The sequence below is a fragment of the Rhinopithecus bieti genome, unplaced genomic scaffold, assembly GCF_001698545.2.
Source record: "Rhinopithecus bieti isolate Rb0 unplaced genomic scaffold, ASM169854v2 scaffold_32059, whole genome shotgun sequence".
Classification (NCBI taxonomy): Eukaryota; Metazoa; Chordata; class Mammalia; order Primates; family Cercopithecidae; genus Rhinopithecus; species Rhinopithecus bieti.
The window spans coordinates 389,697-415,127 of record NW_016813587.1 but is presented as its reverse complement, the minus strand read 5'-3'; the positions used below and the strand labels follow the sequence as shown (position 1 = coordinate 415,127).

The 25,431-nt window shown below is 53.5% G+C and overlaps 2 protein-coding genes across 8 annotated transcripts; both read right to left on the bottom strand.

Moving 5' to 3' along the window:
* Window positions 1–92: 92 nt before the first annotated feature.
* On the bottom strand, window positions 93–5,235 carry ALKBH6 (alkB homolog 6, nucleotide demethylase). Of its 7 annotated transcripts, none has more exons than XM_017848694.1 (7): window positions 5,150–5,235; window positions 4,313–4,391; window positions 3,989–4,057; window positions 2,368–2,428; window positions 1,859–2,010; window positions 1,533–1,649; window positions 93–525 (listed from the first exon to the last, which is right to left on the bottom strand). In XM_017848694.1, exons 1-7 carry the CDS (start codon window positions 5,206–5,208, stop codon window positions 262–264), a joined length of 801 nt encoding a protein of 266 aa, XP_017704183.1. In that variant the 5' UTR covers window positions 5,209–5,235; the 3' UTR covers window positions 93–261. The 7 variants fall into 7 exon arrangements, with proteins under 7 accessions (XP_017704183.1, XP_017704187.1, XP_017704185.1 ...); XM_017848698.1 differs by having other exon boundaries at window positions 1,533–1,611; XM_017848696.1 differs by lacking the exon at window positions 5,150–5,235 and adding an exon at window positions 4,483–4,961.
* Window positions 5,236–5,630: 395 nt separating this feature from the next.
* Window positions 5,631–23,938, bottom strand: CLIP3 (CAP-Gly domain containing linker protein 3). Its single transcript, XM_017848668.1, has 14 exons — window positions 23,767–23,938; window positions 23,235–23,458; window positions 17,847–17,986; window positions 17,669–17,762; window positions 17,304–17,465; window positions 16,863–16,981; window positions 15,102–15,338; window positions 10,381–10,516; window positions 10,108–10,236; window positions 8,776–8,919; window positions 8,583–8,706; window positions 8,349–8,413; window positions 7,873–7,945; window positions 5,631–7,181 (listed from the first exon to the last, which is right to left on the bottom strand). The coding sequence occupies exons 2-14, from the start codon at window positions 23,398–23,400 to the stop codon at window positions 7,127–7,129; spliced, it is 1,644 nt and encodes a 547-aa protein (XP_017704157.1). The 5' UTR covers window positions 23,401–23,458; window positions 23,767–23,938; the 3' UTR covers window positions 5,631–7,126.
* Between the last annotated feature and the right edge of the window lie 1,493 nt (window positions 23,939–25,431).

Below are 25,431 nucleotides of genomic sequence, written 5' to 3'. Positions count from 1 at the left end.
AAAAAAAAAAAAAAAAAAAAAAGACCCTAGATGCCGCGCCCCTCAGGAACCCAAGCATCTGGCTCCCTAAAAAATAAAAATCTAAGACCAAGGAAAGATTTTTTGTTTATTTGGTATGGGGTCTTCTGTAGCTCACACAAAATTATTGGGAAAATAAATAAACCAGGGGAGCCCCCTCTGCCCACGGTTCCAAGGTCGCAGAGTCACAGGAGCCCCAAGAGGGCAGGAACCCGGGAATCCGAGGGGTCCTGGCCCTGGCGGTCACTTGCCCAGCAGAAGGCCGGCGCGCAGCACGCGGGGCACGCGGCGGATGGTCAGCGAGACCCGGGTGCCGCGCACCAGGCAGGCTCCCGGCCGCGCCGACGGGCAGGCGGCCGCATTGGGCGGCGGGGAGGCGGCGTCCAGCGCGTCTACGCGGGCGGCGGCGATGCCGTGGAGGAGGCGCGTGTAGGCGGGGCCGCGGAGCACCAGCAGGCTGCGCGGTTCCAGCAGTAGCGATGTGGTGGGCCGGGGCGGAGGCCGAGGCTGCAGGGTGGGTTGAGGGTCAGCGGGGCTCAAGAAGTCGGGGAATGGGCGAGAGGTCGGCAGGCTCCGGGGGTCAGCGAGTCCCCAGCAAAGGCTGAAGAGCAAGTGCGCTCACAATGATGGAGGCTTTGGTGGTTCAGGAGTGAAAATTGCTGGGGCCTGGGCTGGGGCTGCTAGGAAGGGAGGGCGAGGGCTCTCCAGTCGCTCGGGAGGGGGCAGGATCTAGGCGGCAGATGGGGGCGTCAAAGGGTCAGCAGACTGTGGGAGCTGCAGCTGGGATCTCCAAGGGGCTGGGGCTGGGGCTGGGACCCAGGAATCAGCAGTCCCCAGGAAATGCAGGCAGAGCTGGGCTGAGAGAGCATGGCTGAAGCCAGGACCAGGTGAGGACAGAGTGAGGCAGAGGTTAGAGGCAGTGGGGGTCCCCAAGGATATCAGGACATGAGAGGACAACCGCACAGCTGAGGGAGTATCAGAGCATCCAGGAGCATGCAGGGCTCGAGGGCAAGCCCCAAGGAGGAGTGGGTCAGGGTGTTCAGGGGTGTTTCTGTGAACACGGGGGGTGCTAGAAATGCATCACTCAGAGAAATCATGTGTCAGGGACCAAGGAGAATCTGGGGGTGTCCTGCACCCCAAATCACATTCCTAGAGTAGCAGGACATCTGGGGCACCCTAAGCAGGGGGCAGATAGGGCATCTGGGAGGAGGTGAGGCCCCCCTGAGTTAATGGCGGTGGGGTATCTGAGGATATCAGTGTCTGCTAGGGAGTCAGGGGCATCCACTCAGCAGGTTGGGGCATCGGGGAGCCTCTGGAAATCATGGTATGTGGGGCACCCTGTAAGCAGATGGGCTGGGTGTCTGGGAGGAAGTGGGTACACCCCATGAGGGGACAAGGGAAGGTATCTGGGAGAGTGCCAGGAGTACCCCAAAGGCACGTGGGACCAGGTCATCTTGGAGGATGTGTGAGGCTGAAGTGCCTACAAGCAGTTGAGGCAGTGTCTGGGGGCCCACCTGTTCTGTAGGGTCATCATCCTCCGGCTGCCGCGGCTCGTAGAAGTCCAGCACAGTGTGGGAGCCCAGGCTGATGGTGCTGACAGTCGGGTAGTACAGTGGTCCATCCTCGTGGGGCTGGGGAGTGGGCACCAGGGCTGGGCAGGGCAGGAGTCCACAACCCCCACCCTCTGGGTCAAAGCGGGGCTCCCAAGCCAGGGACAGGGAGGTGAATGCCTGCTTGGGAGATGTGGCTGCCTAATGAGTGAGGGTGGGTACAGGGTCCTCTGCCCCAGTATGGCTCAGAAGTCTGAGTGGGGGGACACGGGCCAAGAGTGTGTGGTTACCATGATGCCCTCCCCAGGCAGATACTGGTTCACAAGGACGTGGTTAGCTGGGAGGCCTCCAAAGAGGCTGAGGTCAGACACTTTGTCCACGTAGCGCTGGAGCCATGGGGGCAGCCGCTCAGGAACCATCCCCCGGGGATGGGGAAGCCCACCTGGGGAAGGCAATGGGGTCCTGAGGGCTCCCCCATAGCAACAGATCCCCCATTAGGGATTCCACAATGGCTGGAAGCACCCTGATCCCCTCAGGGACCCCTGACCCTTTGGAGATAGCCACTGGGTCCTTCAGAGGTTTACTCACTTCTCCAGACCACAGGCCCCTTTCAGATACTCCCAACTCATCAGGAAATCGCTAATCCCTCAGGACCTCCACTGACCCCTTTAAAATCCTCCTGGCTCTTGGGGCTCCTTGAGCTGTCAGGGACCCTCTGATGTCTTAAGTCTATTGGATCTGAGTCCCCTGCCCCAGCCTACAGCCCAGAATCACTCATGCCCCAAGTCAGGATACTTACCCCAGTTCTGTAACTTTCTCCCAGAGAGCTGGGTCCACTTTGGCTTTGGGGCATTAAAAACCTAGGAGGTGGGAAGGGGGTCACTCCTTTCTCAGGATCACACCTCTGTGATTCTCCCACCTAGGTCAACATAGGGGCCTTTACCTCCGGGGTGGAAATGGGTCATCTCAGTGTCTGTGTGACCATTCCCTGGGGCGGTGGGTTCCTAGGATTTTGTGATTTGCCTTCTTTCCTGGGAATGCCTTTGGCCTCAAAGCCCATCCATGTCTACCAGGATTTAGCGATCAGGGCTGCACAACCATGGTCTGAGAGTTGTAGGTCTCACAATCTACTCAGAGTGCTGGGGCTGGACAGGGCTTTTTCGGCCCAGCCAATAGTCTGCATTCTAATTTCCTGATTCCGTGCCAAACCCGGTGATTCACGCCTGTAATCCCAGCACTTTGGGAGGCCGAGAGGGGCAGATCACTTGAGGTCAGGAGTTCGAGACCAGCCTGGCCAACATGGGGAAACCCCGTCTCTACTAAAAATACAAAATTTAGCTGGGCATGGTGGCACGCACCTGTAATCCCAGCTACTTGGGAGGCTGAGGCAGGAGAACTGCTTGAACACGGGAGGCAGGGTGGTGGCACACGCCTGCAATCCAAGCTACTCAGAAGACTGAGACACAAGAATTGGCTGAACCCAGGAGGCGGAGGCTACAGTGAACTGAGATCACACCACTGCAGTCCAGCCTGGGCGACAGAGCAAGATTGTCTCAAAAAACAAACAAACAAAAATTCCTGATTCCTGGGCTCTCTGAGGACAGTTTGAGTTCTGCAGCCTCCTTGTTCCTATTGCCTGGGGAAGGAAACATGCAAAGCTGGGCTATCTCAGCACAGCAAAGAAAGTACTTTGAAAATCTTCCACTGCCAAGATCCTAATGGTCTAGAATGGGCTATCTCAGTCCAACAAGTCTATGCTCCAGTTGATAATCTACTCATTCCCTTCATGGTTATGGAGCTGTACTGGGCTATTTCAGCCCAGGAATTCTATAATATGTAGATTTTTCAATGCCAAGAACGCAAAGGTCTGGAATGGGCTATCTCAGCAAAAAAGTCTGTGTTCTGTAGCTAATTTTTTCCTGGACTCAAGATCAGTGGGTTACTCCAACACAGGGAAGATCTGTGCTTTGTAACTTAGGCTCTGGGGCTGCAAAGGGCAGGGACTCTGAACTTTGTAAATTCTTCTTTCCCCAAACCCTAAGAACAGAATGCAGACTGGGCCATCTCAGCATAGATGGTCTGTGTTTGGTAACCTTATTCCAAAGGCTCTGGGTCTATGCTGAGCTATTTTAACACAGGAAAGAGTTTACTGGGCTACCTCCGCACAGAAATCTGAACACTAAATTCTTTACTCCCCAATCTCGATCTGAACCGGGCTATCCCAGCCTATGTTTATAACCCCCTATTCTCTAAGCTAGCAGGATTGGGCTATCTCAGTAGAGGCAGTATGAGCTCTGTAACTTCCTTGTTCCTTTTGTCAGGGTCTTCACTGCAGCCTTGTGGGCTCTCATACAGAGGATGGGCATTGGGGAGGAATATGGGAAGAGTGGGAAAACAGACCAGAAGGGCACTGAGGTCACCTGTCGAAGCAAATACTCCTCCTCTTCTTTGGAGATGAAGTCTGGGACATAGTAGATTACAGGTGGTGCCTAGGATAGAGAGACCTCCTTGAAGATGTGGCCTTTCAACCCACACAGAGGACATATCATCACAGAGCAACCCCTATGCCTGGAGACAGGCTCAGGATGTCCTCAGACAGGTCAGGGTCTGAAGTCAAGGGACCAGTGCCATTCCAGAATGGACTCTGACAGTAAGAATGAATTTGGAGGAAGGGGGCAGTCCCAATCCAAGAACTCAGGAGTCAGCCTGCCTCCTTCACCCTCTGCACCCCGAGTTCTGACAACCTGCTCCACTTTGAATGGTTCCAGGGCTGGGACTCTGGCGTCCTGCTCCTCCATCAACACCAACTCCTTGCACCTAATCCTGTAGGGAGGGGAGGACACGCTGAAGTCACTAGGCCTCCCAACCTAACATCACAACGCAGCCTTCCACCCCATCACAGGCCAGGCCTCACCTCAGCCCTCTTCTGAAACTCACTTGGTCTCTAAAAGCTGAGTCTTCAGCATCTTACAAGCCACACAGAGAGCCCCTAGGCTCCATGCCCGGAAACAATGAATCCCAAGAATAATCCCCCATTACTCTGTTTACTAAGGGCCCATCAAACTACACATACGCCCTCTCAATCCTCCCACAGAGAACGTTGTCTGGCCCCACACACAGGGAGCCTTTCTCAAAAGCTCTACATATAGCCCCCAGGGCTGCACCCCAGAACCCCTTTAAACACCTTGAGACCTCGCTTCAGACCTGCAACTGTGAGCCCGGCTATCAACACTCAGCGACCCCCGCCCCCCACCGAATCCCATTCTGTGCACCCCTGTGACCCCAATCTGAGCCTCCTCAGACATGTCCACCCTCAGCCTCCTCGGATCCTCCCATTTGGACGCCCCTCGGATTTCCCTTCCTGAGTGCCCCTTCACTCCAGCACCCTGGGATCTTTAGCTCTGAGGCTGACTCCCAAACCTTCTTCCCTCCCTGAATCCTTCAGACCCAGACCCCCGACTCTGAGCCTTTTAGGACTCCAAGCTCTGAGCTTCCTCTGACTCCTACTCTGGGCTCCCCCGGATCCCCAATTCCAGCCCTCCTGACACCCATCTCTACCCCCAGCACTCCCCAAAACTGACCGTCCACCAGCGTCCCCTCCAATTTCCAAATTCAACATCCCCATCCCCCTCCCAGCCATTTCCGCCCCACATTACAGACGCTGAGCTCGCAAGCCAATGGGAGCTCCCAGAGGCCCGCCTTCCACCCAATCGGCGCTCTCACTCAGTATTCGCCCTCCCACTTCATCTTCTCCCAGGGATAGGCCGCGCCTCCTGGTCTCTGAGCCATTGGCAGGAGGGCGTGGGCGGGGCATCGTCATGTGGCACTGGCCAATCAGAACTTAAGAACTGAACCGGGCCATAGGCCAAGTGGACCCGGATGGGCGGGACGGGGGAATGCAGCCGTGACAGCCGCGGGAAGATAAGAGAGGCTGCTAGAAGGACTTCCCGCAGCCAGCGCCAGCCGGTGCCCACGCCTCAGGGAGGCGAGACTGAAGGAAGCACTTCCTTTCCCGTCTTCTCCCAGCAAGGGAAACCCCCAAACAATGACCCGACACAGAGAGGCCATAGAAACGTCTTTATTGAAGAGGACAGGAGTCATGCTGAGTTTGGGGACATGCAGTGAAGGGGCAGTCGTGAGCTGTCCTTGGTGGCTGGGGCCCCAGGTCCGCCCTGGACTCCCTGGGCCTTCAGGTTCTCCCTCGGGCTGTTGGTCGGGCCCAGGTGCTGTGGGGTCCTTTGAGGCCAGTGACTAGAACGTAGGTTGAAATCGGGGTTCCAGGATTGGGATCCCCTCAGGGCCTTGGGGCCTTCCATTTACTAGAGATGGAGGCTTTAGGATTTGGGGTTCCCTTAGGGCTGGGGATCTTGGAATTTGGTGTCTTGAAATCCGTGGACTCGGGTCATTGAAATTCTCCAGTTTCCAGGGATGGGAATTCCTCTGTGGGGTTTCCTGGTGCCTGTCAATAGGGCTTGAGGTGCCTGGGAGCCTGGAATGCATATCCTGACTGCAGTCTCCTCCATACCAGGCACAGCGACCTCATGATTGGGTTTCCTGGTGGCTTGGGATTGGATTTTCAAATTTGGGATTCCCTGGGGATTTGGGGATTCCATGATTCGGGGGTCCTAGAAGTTAGGGCATTGGGGTCTTCTAGGGGCTGTAGGACTTGAGGGCATAGGGGAGTTTGGGATGTGTGTACTCTAGGGTTTGGGATCCCCAGAGTCCTAGAATGGGGCCTCCAAATTTTGGGGTTCCCCAAAGGGGGAAGTCGTTACTTAAAAAATAGATAATTTTCTGGGAGCCTGGCCAGCACAGGAGCTGTGGGCCATGTGGGGTGGGCTTCATACAAGGCACTGGGGGTTTCTTGAGGGTGCAGAGGGTAGGAAGACTTGGGGGTCCTGTAATTAGCACTTCCAGGACTGTTTTGGTGTCTGTAAATTAGGGGCGACAGTGGGCTGGTTATGGTGGGTTTCTCTTGAGGGGTAAGAACAAGGGTCTTTGTTAATGAAGGAAGTCTCTGATTGAGGGGTTGGAGTGTAAGAGCTTCAGGGTGACCATGGGGTCACGACATCTTGAGGGGACTGATGTTAAATGGGGAACAATGACATAAACGTCTGTTACTCTTTTGCTTTGGGGGTGTGACCTATGTTTATTTCAAGAGGACTTAGTGGGGAGTGTTTGTTAATGGGGAAGTTTCTGATCCAGGGTTGGGTGATTCAAGAATGTTCTGCTGTAATGCGTTATGTGGAGAGGGTCACCATCATTTGGGGTGATGTGGAAATCTGTTAATCTGGGAATCTGCTCTGTAGGGTTGGGGATAGGGACTAGCCTGAAGGTGCTACTCAGGGAATCTGTTTCTGGGTGAAATGGGGTCTGTATTTGGGGGTTATTATGGGGCTATCTGTTAATAATGGGGCCTCAATGATCGAGGGCTGGCTAACAGGGGTCTCTACTCTGGATGTGTTACTGGGAATCTCTATCTCAAGGTGACTCAGGGCTCTTCGGGTGTCAGGAGATGCTAGTGGGGACTCTGTCTCTTTGTCAGGTGTCCAGGGCCTCTAAGACTGCATCTCTGCCCTCAGCATCCAGGGGAACCAGCAGCAGAACAGCAACCTGGAAAGGAGAATGACAGGGTCACGCCCTTAGGCAGGCAGCGGGGACATCTGCACCCATCACCCCCAGCCTTTCCCCCAGTGTTTGCTATCAGGCCTTTCTGGATTTTGCCTCTACCTCTCTGGCTGTGGTTTATTTGTTTGTTTGTTTTCTGAGACGGAGTCTCCATGTCACCCAGGCTGGAGTGCTGTGGCATGATCTCAGCTCACTGCAACCTCTGCCTCCCAGGTTCAAGCAATTCTCCTGCCTCAGCCTCCCGAGTAGCTGGGACTACAGGTGTATGCCATCGTGTCCGGCTAATTTTTGTGTTTTTGGTACAGACGGGGTTTTACCATGTTGACCAGGCTGGTCTTGAACTCCTGACCTCAGGTGATCCAGCTGCGTTGGCCTCCCAAAGGGCTGGGATTACAGGCGTGAGCCACCCCGCCTGGTCTGTAGCTGTTATTCTGAGGCTTATATGGAGTGAAGGGTGTTCTGCTTCCTTTACCGCCTACCCGAAAGTGTAAGTCACTAGAATTCAGTGTGGGGCCCTACACCCTAAAGACTGTTTCTGGGTATGCTAACAAGTTACAAGTTTTCCTAACCTCTCTTTCCAGCCCTGACCAGAGCTCCAGATCTCTGGGTCCAACTGCCTTGTGGATCCCTCTCCCTGAATGTCGCATAGGAGAGGGGATAGGGGTTGGCCACACACCTGGAAATGGAGTTCTCTGATGCAATGTCCTTTGGGGTCCGGACTGTGGTGAAGGTGCGTTTGGGCTGCGTCACTGAAGAGGAGGTCAGGATGTCAAGTGAGGGGATGACAGACCACCTGTGTCCTCAATACTCATTCAGACCCCTTCTCATTAATACCTCCCCATGTCTCCAGCCCCTACCTGGATCCCACATTCCCAATACCCATCTGGGCCCCTTGTCCATAATTCCCACCACGTGCCCCAGTGATTATCCCTTTCCCCAGTATCTGCTCAACCTCATGTCCCCAAAGAGCCTTGTTGCTAACTTCCTCATACCCTTCAGCACCTATCTTTTTGGGGACCTTGTCTCATCATTTTCCTGGACCCTTTGTCCCCCATTAAATACCAGAGACTGTCACCAGTATATACCTGAGAACCTAGGACCCTTCCTCCCATCCCCAAACTTACACTCCCCACATATCATCTCCCAACTCACTTGTCACTTGATGCACTTTTTTGGCTCCAACACTGTCCCCAGGGGGATCAGTGGATCCGCCAATCCTGAGGAGACACAGGGATGGGAGAGAGGTCAGAGCCACAAGAGGCCAGAGTCTGACTGGGGGCTGGGGGGTGTCCACACTGTCCTGCTGGTCTGGGAGGAGGAGGCCATCTGACGGGGGATCAGGGCTCCAGGTGGTACCCTGGGTTGGGGCTGGAAGTTTGGGCTCACCTCTGAATACGGGATGCTGGTGCGAAGACCCCATGCCTTGGGGGGCAAGTGAAGTACCGGACGCCGAAGACAGAGCCGTCATGCTTGCCTGTGGGCTGGTCCAGCTCAATGCCATACCAGTAACCTACAGCACGAGGATGTCAGGATTTCTCAAGGCCCTGCCTGGCCCCCGGCCCAGAGTCCCCATCCTCACCTGGGGCAAAGTCTGTCTTCCCATAGAAGCGCACGATCCCCTGCTTCTGGCCCGCGACAAGGACCTGGTCTCCAACCTCAGCCTTGGCCCCATCACGCTGCTGCAAGCTGCCCAGAGATGGGGATGATGGGGTCTTCTTCTTGCCTAAGGGAAGAAGGTGCAGGAGGTGGGTAGGGGGGTGATGCCAGCTTTGGGAACCCCATGCCACCTGGAAAACCCCAAGGTAGAAACCCTGTTCTTGGTTTGAAGTGAAACTGAATCCTAGATGCCAGAGAATTAGGAAGGGGCTTTAGGCCTGAAAGGAAACCAAGTCAGAGAACCTGAAGAACCCCAAAATCCTTTCTCAAAGCTGAGGATATGTTGGATTAGGAAAAGGTGAGTCAGAAGTCAGGAACCCAGAAACCGTCCTTTTAAAATGAAGGGAGAGGCCAGGCGCAGTGGCTCATGCCTGTAATCCCAGCACTTTGGGAGGCCGAGGCAGGTGGATCACGAGGTCAGGAGATCGAGACCACGGTGAAACCCCATCTCTACTAAAAATACAAAGAATTAGCCGCGTGCGGTGACAGGCGCCTGAAGTCCCAGCTACTCGGGAGACTGAGGCAGAATGGCGTGAACCTGGGAGGCAGAGCTTGCAGTGAGCCGAGATTGTGCCACCACATTCCAGCCTGGGCGACAGAGCGAGACCCCATCTCAAAACAAAAAAAAAAAAGAAAGAAAGGAGAATTTGGGTCTGAGAGTAAATCAGTCTGGGTGCAGTAGCGCAGGCCTGTAATCCTAGCACTTTGAGAGGCCGAGGCAGGTGGATCACTTGAGGTCAGGAGTTTGAGACCAGCCTGGCCAACATGGCAAAACCCTGTCTCTACAAAAAAAATACAAACATTAGCCAGATGTGGTGGGTGCCTGTAATCCCAACTACTTGGGAGGCTGAGGCACGAGAATCACTTAAACCCGGGAGGCAGAGGTTGCAGTGAGCCAAGATCGCACCACCACACTCCAGCCTGGGCAACAGGGCAAGACTCTTGTCTCAAAAAAAAAAAAAAAGTAAATCAAATGACCAAAGCCAGGATCTCCACAGATTCTTCCCTAAAACTGGGGGAGACCTTTGGACCTAAGAGGAAACTAAGTCACAGAGGGCAGGGAACCCACAGGTCTTCTAAGAACTAGGGGGGACCAGTACTGAGCCAAAGGGGAAACTGAGTCACAGAAGTCAGGAACTCAGAGCTTGTCTTCCAAAACTGGAGTTTGGGCCTGAGGAGAAACTGAGTCACAGAAGCTGAGCTACCCACACAACATCCCCAAACTGGCTCTTCCCACCAGGATCCCCTCTCTGACCTTTGTGTTCCCTGCGGCCTTTGCCGGTGACACGGGAGAAGTCCATCCGGGGGGTCCGGGGCGTTGAGGTGACAGAGGAGGGGGGTGCATCCACTGCCTTGGAGATCTTGGACACGGAGGCAAAGAGACCTACAAGTACAGAGTTCGAGCCTGGTGTTGTCCAAGCCTCTGCCCTCAGCCCCCACCCCCCATCCCCTATTTCCCAGTCAGCAGCATCAGAACTGCTGAGTGGATCCCCGGCCGCACCCTTCTTGGGCCCCAGGTGGGACTAACCCTGCTTGGGAGGGCAGATGAAGTACCGAACGCCCCCAACGCTGCCATCATTCTTGCCCTCAGGCTCGTCCAGCTCCACGCCCACCCACTGGCCGCTGGCAAACTCCGTGGTCCCACAGAACCGCAGTGTGCCCGTCTGGGGAGAGAAGGGAGGCAATGGCTGAGGAAGGAATGCTGGGAGGCCAACGTGGAGTGCTCGCACACAGGCAGCAAGGTGGGGTGCATAAGGCCACCCTGGGCCCAAACCCCAGGTCACACATCACCATTTGCTGGCTACATGAGTTAACCTCTCTGTGCCTCAACTTCCTTTGCTGTGAAATGGGAACAAATTATACTCACCTTATAGGATTCTTAAAGAGTTGCCCTGTCTTATATAGTGAATAGTGACTAGCCACATAGGACAATTTAAATGTATTTATTTATTTATTATTATTATTATTATTTCAGACGGAGTCTCGCTCTGTTGCCAGGCTGGAGTGCAGTGGCATGATCTTGGCTCACTGCAAACTCTGCTTCCTGGGTTCAAGCAATTCTCCCATCTCAGCCTCCCAAGTAGCTGGGACTACAGGTGCGCACCACCATGCCTGGCTAATTTTTGTATTTTTAGTAGAGACGGGGTTTCACCATATTGGTCAGGCTGGTCTGGAACTCCTGACCTCAGGTGATCCACCCGCCTCAGTCTCCCAAAGTGCTGGGATTACAGGCATGAGCCACTGTGCCTGGCCAACAATTTAAACTTAAACTAAGGCTGGTTGCGGTGGCTCATGCCTGTAATCCCAACACTTTGGGAGGCCAAGGCTGGGGGATTACTTGAGGCCAGGAGTTTCAGACCAGCCTGGGTGAAAATGGCGAGACCCTCTCATCTTAATCTGTTCCAAAATACAAAGGCAGCAAGACCCTATTCTCTGTAAAAGAAAGAAAAAAGGTAGCCAGGTGTAGTAGCTCAAGCCTGTAGTCCCAGTTACTTGGGAGGCTGAGGTGGGAGGATCGATTGAGCCCAGGAGTTCAAGGGTGCAGTGAGCTATGATTGTGCCACTGCACTTCAGCTTGGGCAACAGAGCAAGACCCTGTCTCAAAAATAAATAAATACATACCTTAGGAACAAGACTCAGATAATTTTTTAATTTAAAAATAAATAAATTTAGTCCGGGCGCAATGGCTCACACCTGTAATCCCAGCACTTTGGGAGGCCGAGGTACGAGGATCACCTGAGGTCAGGAGTTCAAGACCAGCCTGGCCAACATGGTGAAACCCCCATCTCTACTAAAAACACAAAAATTAGCTGGGCATGATGGCACACGCCTGTAATCTCAGCTACTCGGGAGGCTGAGGCAGGAGAATTGCTTGAACCCCGAAGTGTTGCAGTGAGACCAGATAGCGCCATTGTACTCTGGCCTGGGCAACAGAGCAAGACTCTGTCTCAAGAAAAAACATAAATAAAAATAAAAATCAATAAATTTAAACTAAAAGTGCATTTCCCCAGTCACACTAGTCATGTTTCAAGTGCTCAATTGTCGCATGTGGCTTGTAGCTACTTTACTGAACAGCACAGACACAGAATATTTCCACCAGTACAGAAAGCTCTGTTGGACAGGGCTGTCATAGATAAATTAAAACCCTCAGAACAGGCTTGGCATTAAGTAAAGGATCAGCAAGTATTCGTTATTGAAAAATAGTTTTTTTTCTATTTTAGAGACAGGGTCTCACTCTGTGGCCCAGGCTGGAGTGCAGTGGTGCAATCATAGCTCAGTGTAACCTTGAACTCCTGGGTTCAAGCAATCTTCCCTCCTCAGTCTCCCAAGTAGCTGGGACTACAGGTGCACGCCACCAAAGCCTGGCTAATTAAAACAACAACAAAACCTTTTTTATTCGCGATTGTTATTTTATGTTTTTTTTTTAAATTCTTTCTTCCTCTGTTTTTTTTTTTTCTTTGGAGACGGAGTCCCTTGCTCTTGCCGCCCAGGCTGGAAGTGCCAGTGGCGCCGGCTCTCAGCTCCACTGCAAGGCTCCGCCTTCCCGGGTTCCATCGCCATTCTCCTGTCTCACGCCGTCGCCGAGTAGCCTGGGACTACAGGCGGCCCGCCTCGTCGCCCGCTAGTTTTTTTTGTCATTTTTTAGTAGAGACGGGGTTCAGCCGTATTAAGGGCCAGGATGTCTCGAGCGCGCCTGACCTCGTGAATCCGCCCGTCTCGGCCTTCCCAAGTTGCTGGGATTACAGGGTTGAGCCACCGGCGCGCCGCCAATTTTTTTCATTTTTGAGTAGAGAGAGATGAGGTCTCACTATGTTGCCCAGGCTGGTCTCGAACTCCTGAGCTCAAGCGATCCTTCTGCCTCAGCCTCCCAAAGTGCTGGGACTATGGGCATGAGCCCCCGCATTCGGCGGAAATATTTTTAATACATGTAAAGTTGCTTAACTGCAGTGAGCCTTTAGTGAATGTGGTTATCATCATTATAGGAGGCTCATTCACCTCTCCATGTCTCAGTTCCTCGTCCATATAATGGGCTAATTAATTAGTGCTGATCTTAGAGGGTTGGTGGAGGGACTAGAACAGTGCCTGGCACACACAGAGAGCATTTAGTATGCACTGGACTCTGTTCTAATGGCCTTACGCATTTTAATTAATTTAAACCTCAACCAGCCCCCTAAGGTGGGTACTATTATTATCTCCATTTACAGATGAAGACATTGACGCCCAGAGAGGCGGAATCACTGGCTCCAGGTCCCACAGCTGGGAAGCTGCACAGCTGAGATTTACCTGGACAAGTCCCTGAGCCTGAGCCCATGACGCTGTGCTATGCTGCTTCTCTAAGGGGCAGTGATTGGTATTCCGTGTCTTCAGATAAAGGTTTTCACCTGTTGGAGGCTCTTGTGGTCTGGCTTACAAAATGGCAAGAGTCAACCCAAATTTCTTTCAGAATTGTGCAATGGATACAATTAGATCGTGCGCATCAGAATGCTTTCTGGATGGGGCCGGGCGCAGTGGCTTATGCCTGTAATCCTAGCACTTTGGGAGCCAAGGCGGGTGGATCGCTTGAGGGCAGGAGTTTGAGACCAGCCTGGCCAACATGGCGAAACCCATTGCTACTAAAAATAAACATAAAAAATTAGCCAGGCTTGTTGGCACACACTTGTAATCCCAGCTACTCGGGAGGCTAAGACAGGAGAACAGCTTGAATCCGGGAGGCAGAGGTTGCTGTGAGCCAAGATCGCGCCACTGAACTCCGGCCTGGGTGACAGAGCGAGACCTGTCTCAAAAAAACAAAAACAAGGCCGGGCGCGGTGGCTCAAGCCTGTAATCCCAGCACTTTGGGAGACCGAGACGGGTGGATCACGAGGTCAGGAGATCGAGACCATCCTGGCTAACACGGTGAAACCCCGTCTCTACCAAAAAATACAAAAAACTAGCCCAGCGAGGTGGCGGGCGCCTGTAGTCCCAGCTACTTGGGAGGCTGAGGCAGGAGAATGGTGTAAACCTGGGAGGCAGAGCTTACAGTGAGCTGAGATCCGGCCACTGCACTCCAGCCTGGGCCACAGAGCGAGACTCCGTCTCAAAAAAAAAAAAAAAAAAAAAAAAAAAACAAAATTCAAACTCCTTCCGGTAGCCTACAGGTCTGCTGTGACCCAGCCTTGCTGACCTCTCCACCTCACCCCGCTTCCCGTAACTCCCCCATCACACCGCCCCTTCCTGCCTCTGTGTCTCCATACCTACTGTATCCTCTACTTCCTTATCTTTGCAGAGGAAGTTCTTTCCTGTCTTAGTTTGGACATCACCTCCTTAGAAAAGCCTTCTCAGAACACTCCATCTAAAACCACCCCAGCATTCAGCCAGGGACAATTTACTAAATCCAAACATGTAATGGTGTTCACAGCCCTTGTTGCTACCAGAAATTATTTTTTTTGTTTGTTTCAGTAGAGGCGGGATCTCACTATGTTGCCCAGGCTGGTCTCTAACAACTCCTGGCCTCAAGTGATCCTCCCACCTCAGCCTCCCAAAATGCCGGGATTACAGGTGTAAACCACCATGCCCAACCCAGAAATGATCTCAACCATAGGTTTACTTTCTTGACTGTCTCTGCTTCATTACAAGTGGAGCTTCATGAGAGCAGGGCAGGGGCAGACACAGCCATCCCTCCCTAAGGACAGACTGGGTCCCCTATGGACCCTGAGGGACACCAGGAAATGAAGTTGGAGTCCCTGGATAAATGAAGATTCTCTCTGCCCTCTGGGCTGTGATACCTGCTCCCCCTAGCTGAGACTCCTTTCTCCCTTTTTTTCCCTGGCTTGCTCCTCCACATCTGCAATTTGGGTGCATTCCCCATCACCCTCCAATCACTCTGGCCTGGACTTTCCTAGGCAGACTTGCCTCTGAGAGCGGAGGGGCCTGATCAAGGACCACAAGACCCAAGGGGAGCCACGGGTGCACAGAGCTATGCAGATATCTCTGCTTACCCCTCCCCATGGCAGCCATGACCGCTCTTGGCCGTCACTGTCAGATGATGAGTTGTTTCCCCCCACCCCGGATGGAGAGCTCAGCACAGGGTGAGGCTCAAATGAGACACCCAAGGAACAACTGAGATGAAATCAAATACTGGGTGGATAGTTAGGACGGCAAGCAGACAAAGGGGACGGACTGCACTCTGCCCAAGGACACAGCTCCAAGGGATTAAGGGGCTGAGTCCCACCCCCACCCACCCCGCCAACACACACCCCAGCCCCTGACCTTCTGGCCATCCAGCAGCACGCGGTCTCCCAGGCGCAAGCCCAGTGCGCTAAGCATGAGATTGCCTGGGACGTTGTCATAGTTGGGTAGCGTGACCTTGGGGAGGGCGCAAGATAGTGGCACCGCCTCTTCCAGAAGTGTCCGCAGCTCCTTGGCCACCAGCGCCGCCTCTGCCTTGTCCAGGGACATGTCCATAGGATCTGGGACCACCTCCGCCGGCACCTGTCCTTTTCGATTCTGGGGGCCAATGGGAAGAGGGGGCGGGGACTCAATGGCACAGGCCATACCCCCATGGAGGCCCTGACCCTAGAGACCACCAGTCTGGGTGATACAGGGGTAGGACTAGGTCATACCCTGGGTCAACCTGGGAATAAGAAGGGGCAGGGCAAGGCCGGGTAAAGTGGCTCATGCCCGTAATCCCAGTACGTTGTGAGTCCCAGGCAGGCAGATCGCTTGAGGTCAGGAGTTCAAGACCACCCTGGTCAACATGGTGAAACCTTGTCTCTACCAAAAATACAAAAATTAGCCGGGTGTGGTGGTGTGTGCCTGTAATCCCAGCTACTCAGGAGGCTGACGCAGGAGAATCCCTTGAATCTGAGAAGCAGAGGTTGCAGTGAGCCGAGATCATGCTACTGCACTCCAGCCTGGGTGACAGAGCGAGACTCCATCTCAAAAAAAAAAAAAAAAAGAAGGGGCAGGGCAGAAAGGGCAGTGCAGACCACATCCCCAGGGAAACCCACCCCTGAGACCCAGGGCTGGGGGTGTGTCAAGTAATTGAGGGTGGGCCTGGGGGTGTAGGCAGTAGGGATGAGGGCCACACTTCAGTGCTGTAGGTCACGCCCCCCAGGGAAGCAATCTCTGGAGACCCCAAGCCTATAATGAGGACATGTGGGAGATGAACATTGAGAATGGGTTCCTGTGGGCCGGGTGCAGTGGCTCATGCCTGTAATCCTAGCACTCTGTGAGGCCGAGGTAGGCAGATCACCTGAGGTCAGGAGTTCGAGACCAGCCTGACCAACATGGTGAAATTCCATCTCTACTAAAAATACAAAAATTAGCCGGGTGTGGTGGCGTGTGCCTATAATTTCACCTACTCAGGAGGCTGAGGTAGGAGAATCGTTTGAACCTGGTAGGCAGAGGTTGCAGTGAGCCAAGATTGTACCACTGCACTCCCGCCTGGATGACAGAGCCAGGCTCCATCTCAAAAAAAAAAAAGAGAGAGAGAGAGAGAGAGAGTGAGAGTGGGCTCCTGTGGTATATAGTCAGGAGTCAAACTCTGGGCCAGTGGGGAATGGGGAGAGGCAGGGTCTCAGGGGCACAGGCCATGTTCCCCCAAGATACTGGTGCCTGGACAGCTGCAGAGTAATTAGCATTGTGGATGGAGCCTGGTAATGCATGGGTTGGAAATCAAAGATCATATTGAGGGCTTAGGAGGGGACCAACCCTCTCATTCACAGAGGGCCTAGCCTTACTTTCCTCATGTCCTTGAAATGCTGTTATGTACTGCCACGGGGTAGGCTGGATGACCCTGGGCAGATCCCTTAATCTCTGCCTCAGTTTCCCCATTGTAAAACAAGGCTTATAATAGACTTCACCTGACATGTAATGAACACTAGGCAAATTTCAGCTGTTACTGCATTTGCTGAATGTACAGACATTTGTAGTATCTGGGAAGTCACGGGAAACACAGAAACCTGCTGGAGGGAAGTGGGGGAGGACGGGAGCAGGAGGGTAACGGGTTCTGGGCAAGGGTGGCAGTACCCTCAATGCAGGGTTGGCGCCGTGCTCCAGCAAACATTTGGCGGCGCCCAGGCACAGGCTGGAAGCAGCGATGTGCAGGGCTGAGCCGTGGTTGAAGTCACTGCACGTGGAGTTCACCACTGGAAGTGGGCAAGAGGAGGGGTTCCGGGTGAGAGCCTGTGGGACCCCAGCCCTCCTCCTACCTCGGGGCTCATCTCTTAACTTGCAGGTCCCAGAGCCTCCGACGCAGAGCCCCGCCCCCACCTCGGAGCCCCACTCTCCCTTAGCGGCCCCGCCCCTCCCTAGAGTGGTAGTCCACTGAGCCCCCTCTCCCATGCCTCCAACCTCCCGCTGTCTCCTCAGATCGCCATCCTCCTTTCCCTCGCAGCCTGGCCCTCACCTGGGTCTCTACATCCCTCACCCAGGTCCTTGCCCCCTCCCAGCTAGGGCTCTCCTCCTCACCTCGCGGCCGCGCGCCCTTCAGCAGCACACGCACGAGGTCGGGCACATCAAAATAGGCCGCGTAGTGAAGCGCGTTCATGTTGGTCCAGCGGCTGCGCAGGGTCACATCTGCGCCCAGCGCCAGCAGCTGCTGCGAGAGGCGCACGGCTGCCGCGGGGTCCCCTGCGCGATAGGCCGGATCAGCTTGGAACCCCCATTCCAGAGCATGGGCCTAGTGTACGGGGAGGGCCTTGCGCCTCAGGGACTATACTTTGGGATTTGAAGCTTCGGGTTCCAGATGGGGCCTGAGTTCTGGGTGGTTTTCAGCGTGTTGGGTCTGGGGGCCTAGGCTTTGGGGCTCATGACTTGGAGGTGGGGGCCCTCACCGACTCCGTGGGCCCCAGCCTTGCACGCATAGTGGAGCAGTGTCATGTCGGTCAGCCCATCACGATCGTTCACATGGCAGCCTCGGCGCAGAATCTGTGAGTACCAGGTGAGCAGGGAGGGTCACCCACACGTGGGGAACCACATCCCCCCTCTCCCTGGTTTCCCCAGTGTTCTTACCTCATTGCCGATGACATCTATCTTGTGCTGGACTTGGGGCACCCACTGGCGCACAATGGCAAACAGCTCCGGGATGGTGGTCTGAGGGTCAAACAGGATCTCCTGGCACGCCGGGTCATTGGGATCGAAGAAGGTGAAAGCTGGGGTGGCAAGAGGTCCAAGGTCACCCCACGCAACTGACCCCCTCCTTCCAGCCTCAGTAGGGGAGCTCTAGGTCTTTGCCTTTTAGAGCCTCTAATGCGGGATCTCAAGCTGGTGGCACATGGGCCACAGTCAACCCACAGGCATTTTCTGTGTGGCCAGCATGAGGTTTCAAACTCAGGTGGGTTCACATAAAAATCTTGATGCCCAGTGTGTCTTGAAAAATTGGAAGATCAGGCAATTCCCATATAGCAGCAAACTCCACCCCCTGAAACAAAAGCCGGACAGAGAGTGCAGTACCTTGGAGTCTGCATGTCCAGGGGGACTGCTACTGACCTCACCCACTGTTGCCCTGTGAGAGTATGAGTGAAGTTTGGCTGAATCCCCAGAGCAAAAATAAATAAAGCTGGAAGTCCTGGTTTTTAATAAAACTCTCCCAATTGTTTCAAATACCATGTAGCCCACATAAAATGTATCCATGACTGGGCACAGTGACTCACATCTGTAATCCCAATGCTTTGGGAGGCCGAGGCAGGAGGATTGCTCGAGCCCATAAGTTTGAGACCAGCCTGGGCAACATAGCAAGACCTCTGTCTTTATAAAAAGTTTTAAAATTAGCCATGTGTGGTGGTGTGCCTTGGAGCTACTCAAGGAGATTGAGACAGGAGGATTGCTTGAGTCCAGGAGTTCAAGGCTGCAGTGAGCCATGATCGTGCCACTGCATGCCAGCCTAGGCAACAGAGCAAGACCCTGTCTCTAGAAATATAAAAAATAAAAATAGAGGCTGGGCGCGGTGGCTCACACCTGTAATCCCAGCACTTTGGGAGGCCAAGGCAGGCGGATCACCTGAGGTCAGGAGTTCGAGACCAGCCTGGTCCAACATGGTGAAACCCTGACTCTACCAAAAATACAAAAATTAGCCAGACGTGGTGGTAGGGGCCTGTAATCCCAGCTACTCAGGAGGCTGAGGCAGGAGAATCACTTGAACTCGGGAGGCAAAGGCTGCAGTGAGCCGAGATGGCGCCACTGCACTCTAGCCTGGACAGAGAGCGAGACTCTGTCTCAAGAAAAGTAAATAAATAGGCCGGGCAGGGTAGCTCACGTCTGTAATCCCAGCACTTTGGGAGGCCGAGATAGGCGGATCACGAGGTCAGGAGATCAAGACCATCCTGGCTAACACAGTGACACCCCGTCTCTACTAAAAATACAAAAAAAATTAGCCGGGCGTGGTGGCGGGTGCCTGTAGTCCCAGCTACACGGGAGGCTGAGGCAGAAGAATGGCGTGAACCCGGGAGGCGGAGCTTGCAGTGAGTGGGATGGCGCCACTGCACTCCAGCCTGGGCGACAGAGTGAGACTCCGTCTCGAAAAAAAGAAAAAAAAAAGTAAATAAATAAAATAAAAATGAAAATAAAATAAAATGTATCTATGAGCAGGAATCAACCTGTGCCCAGCAAGGGTGGTGCCTAGAGGCACTTCTGTCTCCTCCCACTCGACTCTAAGGAGTACTGCTCTCTGTGACATCAGCATCCAGCACAGGGCCCTGGCACGTGGCAGGAACTCAGTGCGTGGTGAATGAACGAGTTCATGAATGATCAGATTATACACAGCCCAGGGAAGTGCCACATGGAAGGTGTCTCCAGGAATCAGTCGGCATGCTCCTTTTAGAACTGCAGTCACATCATAGCCCTGCTTGGCTTAGAACCCTCCTTCAGCTCCCATCTCATCCAGAGAACAGACTAAAGTCTTCCCCATGGCCCTCAGGGCTCTGCACATCCAGCCCCTCAGTTCTCAGCCCTCTCCCCTCACTTATTCCCCTTTCCTCATTTCCCACACTGGGCTCCCTCTGTCCCTCCCACGTGCCAAGCAAATCCTGTCTCAGGGTCTTGGCACTTGCTATTTTTCTCACTCGGAATAGACTTCCCACACATCTTCACAAAGCTTTATAGATCTTTGCTCAAATGTCATCTCCTCAGAGAGGCCTCCCCAAACTACACTGTCTAAATCGGCACCCACCCTTCTCCATCTCCTACTCTTTCTTTTCTTTTTTTTTTAAGCGATAGGGTCTTAGCTGGGCATGGTGGCTCATGCCTGTAATCCCAGCACTTTGGAAGGCCAAGGCGGGCAGATCACGAGGTCAGCAGTTTGAGACCAGCCAGACCAACATGGTGAAACTCCATCTCTACTAAAAATACAAAAATTAGCTGGGCGTGGTGGTGGGCGCCAATAATCCCAGCTACTCAGGAGGCTGAGGCAGGAGAATCGTTTGAACCAGGAAGGCAGAGGATGCAGTGAGCCAAGATCGCGCCATTGCACTCCACCCTAGAGCCCATCTCAAAAAAAAAAAAAAAAAAAGATAAGGTCTTATTGGAATGCAATGGTGTGATCATAGCTCACTACAGCCTTGAACTCCTGGGTTCAAGTGATCCTCCTGCCTCAGCCTCCCTGGTAGCTGGGACTACAGTACACACCACCATGCCCACTATTTTTTTTTTTTTTTTGTAGTAACAGGGTCTTGCTATGTTGCCTAGGCTGGTCTCAAACTCCTGGGCTCAAGTGATCCTCCCACCTTGGCTTCCCAAAGCACTGAAATTACTGGTGTGAGCCACCATGCCCAGCCCTTTATTTATTTATTTATTTATTTATGTATATCATAGCTCATATCACTACTTAACATGTTTACTCCTTCTCTTTCTCCCTCCTTCATTTCCTTTCTTCTTCCCTCACTAGGATCTAAATGCTACGATTCCATTCTGCCCCATTCACTCCTTTATCTCTAAGGCCAGGCACAGCACATGGCACACAGTAAGTGCTCAGTCGATCTCTGTTGAATTAATGTACAGATTTAACAGATACACGATTTCCTCTTGGAGTCCACCTTAGCCTTTTCCCTGTCCTCGACCACATTTCCAGATTCCTTCACATTCTGGGACAAAACCCTCTCCCGCTCTGCAAGCAAGACTGCTTGGAGGACTCAGCCTATACCCTCCGACCTCCCACTGAGTCACAGGCCCCAGCCACCTCCAGCTGCATTTCCAAAGGAGATTTTCCAGTTTTCTGAAGTACAGCGCCCGCCCGCCCCCGCAACACCTCAGGCCCCAGATAACTTTATTTTTCTTTTTTCTTTTTTTTTTGAGACAGGGTCTCACTGTGTCACCCAAGCTAGAGTGCTGTGGTGCAATCCTAGCTTGCTGCAGCATCGAATTCTTAGGCTCAAGTGATCCTCCCACCTCAGCCTCTGGAGTAGCTGGGACTACAGGTACTCACCATGCCTGGCTAATTTCTAAATTTTCTGTAGAGATGGGGTCTTGCTCCATTGCCCAGGCTGATCTCGAACTCCTGGCCTCAAGCGATCCTCCCGCCTCGGCCTCCCAGAGTGCTAGGATTATAAGCCAGAACCACCATGCCTGGCCAACTTTCTTATTTTTCTATTAGACTGAAGTCAACTTGTAGTCTCCCTGATCCACCTCTAGTGGGTGACATGTCCATGGATACCATCTCTCCTGCTCTATCCTGGCAACGCTAACTCTCCGAACCTGGTTTCTGAACCTCACAGCTGCTGGGGATTCCCAGCCTGCATATCTTCCAAATTCTCCTTCTACATTCAACTCTGGCTGCGCTCCATCCCCTTCTACCCAGTACCCAGATGGAGCTTTCAAACTATAAATCAGACCTGCCACTCCTCTGCTTTTAAACACCCTCACCTTGCCACTCTTCTCCCCCATCCCACTTAGAATATAACCAAAGTCCTCACTGTAGCCTTGAAGGCCTTTCCAGATCTGGCCTATGCCAATCTCTCACCTCAACCTTGATCATTCCCTGAATGCAGCTCCAGGATCTTTCTGTTCCAAGTTCAATTCTGCCTCAGGGCCTTTGCACTTGCTGCTCTCTGCCTGGAACACTCTTTTCCCAGCTCTCCTCTGGCTGATTCCTCCCCATGCTTCGGGTCTCAAACTAAATGTCACCTACTCAGAAAGACCAGCCCTGACTACCCCTGCAGGTAGCTGCCCCCTAGTCATTATCATATCCCCACCTTTCCTTCCCTCCCTCCCTCCCTTCCTTCCTTCCTTTCTTTCTTTTTTTGATAGTCTCACTCTGTCACCCAGGCTGGAGTGTAGTGGCTTGATCTTGGCTCACTGCAACCTCTGCCTCCCAGGTTCAAGCGATTCTACAGCCTTGGCCTCATGAGTGGCTGAGATTATAGACGTATGCCACTATGCCCAGCTAATTTTTGTATTTTTAGTAGAGATGGGGTTTTACCATGTTGGCCAGGCTGCTCTCAAACTCCTGACCTCAGGTGATCCACTGCCCTTGGCCTCCCAAAATACTGGGATTACAGGCGTGAACCACCGCACCTGGCCCACCTTTTCTTTCTTTCATAGCACTCACTCCAATCTGAATTTATCTGATTTCTGATTTATTTCTGTTCACTTTTCAGTCTCTCCTTCTCTCCTGCAAGGGAAGATCATTCCTGGATCACTCGGGATTAAATCTCCAGCACCCAGCATAAGGCTTGTCACAGAGTAGCAGCACTCGATAAATATCGTTCGGTCAATATCGTTCGGTCAATGATTAGACACTTTCAGTTTCTCCAAGAGGCCCTCCTCTCAGCTCCGTACCCTCCTACCTCAGATCCTTTACCCAGCAGTTACCTCTCCTGGGACCCCTTTCCCCTGACCCCTCTCTTAGTTAGCCCCAACTCACCCTCCAGTCTTCTCAAATGTAACCTCCTCAGAGAAACCATGTCTTAAAAAACTCTTGCAGCAGCTTGTTTTTGGTAAATACAATTTTCATAATGTCTTGTAGTTACATATTTATATTACATTATATTTTTCTTTCTTGCATATAAACCTAAATGTGAACTAAATTACATTATGGTTTAACACCTATTTGTGTGGCTGTTACTGAGGCCTGTGAGTTGTCTCAGGGTAAAGACTGGGTTTCTCTTGCCCCCTGCTGTGGCCCCAGCCCCTAGCATAGAGCCAGGTCCACAGATGCTTTCAATAAATGATTGTTGAAAGACTAAATGATGGAATGATGTGTCATGAATCAAGGACTAGGAGTATTACAATTCCATTCTTCAATGGGTGAATGAGTGAATGAACGAGGGGTGCTCTGCAGCCAAGATTCCTCCGGACCACCTTCAAATTCCCCAGAAATTCTCTCACCATCACCACCAGCAGAGCACAGCCCACCCTTCCCAGCCACCCAACGCTCCAGGCCAGATTCCAGGGTGGGGACAGTGTTACCGTAGTCCTTAGGGAGGGGGGCAGGTGCCGAGGGGTGCACAACAGGCTTCTGTCGACGCTCCTGGGTGGGGCTGGGGGCCTCGGGGACGGGCTCATCCTCCTCCTCCTCTTCTTCCTCCTCTCCTCGGGGCGGCGGGGCCATCGGGGCAGGATCTGTCTTAGTCATGGTCCTTGGTGGCCCTCGGGGGGCAGGTGCAGAGTTGGGGGCAGCTTTCAGGCAAATCCTGGAGGCAGAGGTCAGCTGGAGCGGGTGCCCCGCAGGCTCCAGGGTCCAAGCCCCTAGGAGCTTCCAGGGCCCCGAGTGGCCTCCGTGCAACTGGATCTTGGGCAACCATAGGGACCCCCGTTACCCATAGAGGGCCCCGGTATGTGCGCCCAGCGCCTGCCACCTCCCCCAGGCCCAGCCCCCCATTCTTCTCCTCCCGCGTCAGGCCCCTCAGTCTCAGCCGCCCCCTCCCCGGGTTTGTTTATCTCGGGATGCAGGATGCTTCGCCCCTCCCCTTCTCCGCGGGCCGCCCCCTCCCCATCTTACCTCGGTTGGACAGCGCTGGGGACCAAAGTGGAGACTGGGGAGACTGTGGGAGCAATGGGGTGTCGGCGTCAGGGGACGTGATGGGGCAGGCGAGAGAGACAGAGAGAAGGGGACGAGGCCCAGACGCCGACGGGGGGTGGGGGCGGAGAGGGAGGGGCACGACTGCGCATGCGCTTGCTGCCCCCTTACCGGCGAGGGGAGGAGGGAACCAGGAGGAGGGATTGGGAGGCGCTCGCATTGATGGAGGGGCCAGAGGCGGCGACGCAAAGGGGAGAGCCTCTGAGTACAGGGAGAGGAAGAGATGGCTACAGAAAGGAGCGAGATAAGCAGATACAAGGGCGAAAGAGAGGGCTGAGAGAGCGAGCACAGATCTTATCCATCCCCTTCCGCCAAGTTGCAAACCAGGCGGGTGAGGGCAGTGGTCTCCGGGCGTGGTGACGATGGATGTTCCCTCTCTCTAGGACCCTAGACCGGACCCCTTCTCCAAGCTCACCATTCATAATGGGTGCCTCAGAGAGGTGATTTCCTAGAGACTCCTATCATGATCATCTCATCCTTACCATTTTAACAAGGCTCACACACTGGGGCCCATAGAGGTTAAGCCGCTTGCCCAAAAGTACATGAGTAGGTGACGGAGCGAACATTTGAAACCAGACAGTCTGTAAAGTCTGTTTTTTATTTTTTATTTTTCCTGGACAGGGTCTCACTCTGTCACCCAGGCTACAGCGCAGTGTTGTGATCTTGGCTCACTGCAGCGTCAAACTCCTGGGCTCAAGCCATCCTCCCACCTCAACCTCCTGAGTAGCTGAGACCACAGGTGCATGCCACCACCTCTGGATAATTTTTTAAAGAGACAGGGTCTTGCCATGTTGCCCAGGCTGGTCTTGAACTCCTGACCTAAAGGGATCCTCCTGCCCCAACCACCCAAAGTGCTGAGATTACAGGCATGAGTCACCGTGCCCAGCTTTCTTAATCACCATGCTACATGCCTGTAGCAGTGTCTGGGAAACAGACCTGCCGATCGACCCCTCCAACTCTCTCGGAACCGGTATCTCCCCTACGGAGGCCTCCTGAAGCCAGCCCAGGGTCCCAGGGTCCTGGCTCCATTGTCATGGCTTGGCTTCCCACCTGGAGCTGTAGCCTGCTCTGCCTCAAATCATTGCAGCCTAGATGGGGCTGGGTGACAGCCTTGAGCACCTCATTCTTCTAATGCACAGGCCCAGTAGCTCTATCTCCAAAAGATTTCCAGAATCTCACTCTCCCCACCACTATCCTGGGCCCTCACCCTGGTCCAACCTTCATCTTCTGCCACCGGCACTATGGCAGCAACCTCTTACCTGCTGTCCCCGTCCTCCTCCAACATGCAGCCACGGTGACCCATGAACACCTGTCACTTTGGAGCCCTCTTTCCCTCAGAGGGATCTGCCTGCTGCACCTCACTCCAGGTAGAAGCTAAGGCTCTCAGCCATGGCCCACAAGGCCCTATATGAACCCGCCCCATCATCTCTGCACTCGCTTCCTCTCACCCTCTTTTGTTCACTCCACCCCAGCCACAGTGGCCTCCTTGCTCCTCCCTACCCCAGGACCATTGCACTGGCTCTGCTTGGTTTTTTATTGTTTATTTATTTATTTATTTATTTTAGATGGAGTCTCACGCTGTTCCCC

Bases quoted from the DNA above. Each gene is read 5' to 3' on its own strand.
- CLIP3 (XM_017848668.1), bottom strand. From the start codon at position 23,400: ATGACTAAGACAGATCCTGCCCCGATGGCCCCGCCGCCCCGAGGAGAG. The intron at 15,339-16,862 runs GTACTGCCACCC...ATTGGCCCCCAG, and splicing joins GCGCCAACCCTGCATTGAGG to AATCGAAAAGGACAGGTGCC. The intron at 10,237-10,380 runs GTTAGTCCCACC...CTGTACTTGTAG, and splicing joins CATCTGCCCTCCCAAGCAGG to GTCTCTTTGCCTCCGTGTCC.
- ALKBH6 (XM_017848694.1), bottom strand. From the start codon at position 5,208: ATGGCTGGGAGGGGGATGGGGATGTTGAATTTGGAAATTGGAGGGGAC. The intron at 2,429-3,988 runs GTGACCTCAGTG...CCCACCTCCTAG, and splicing joins AGGAGTATTTGCTTCGACAG to GTTTTTAATGCCCCAAAGCC. The intron at 526-1,532 runs GTGGGCCCCCAG...CCCACCCTGCAG, and splicing joins ATGATGACCCTACAGAACAG to CCTCGGCCTCCGCCCCGGCC.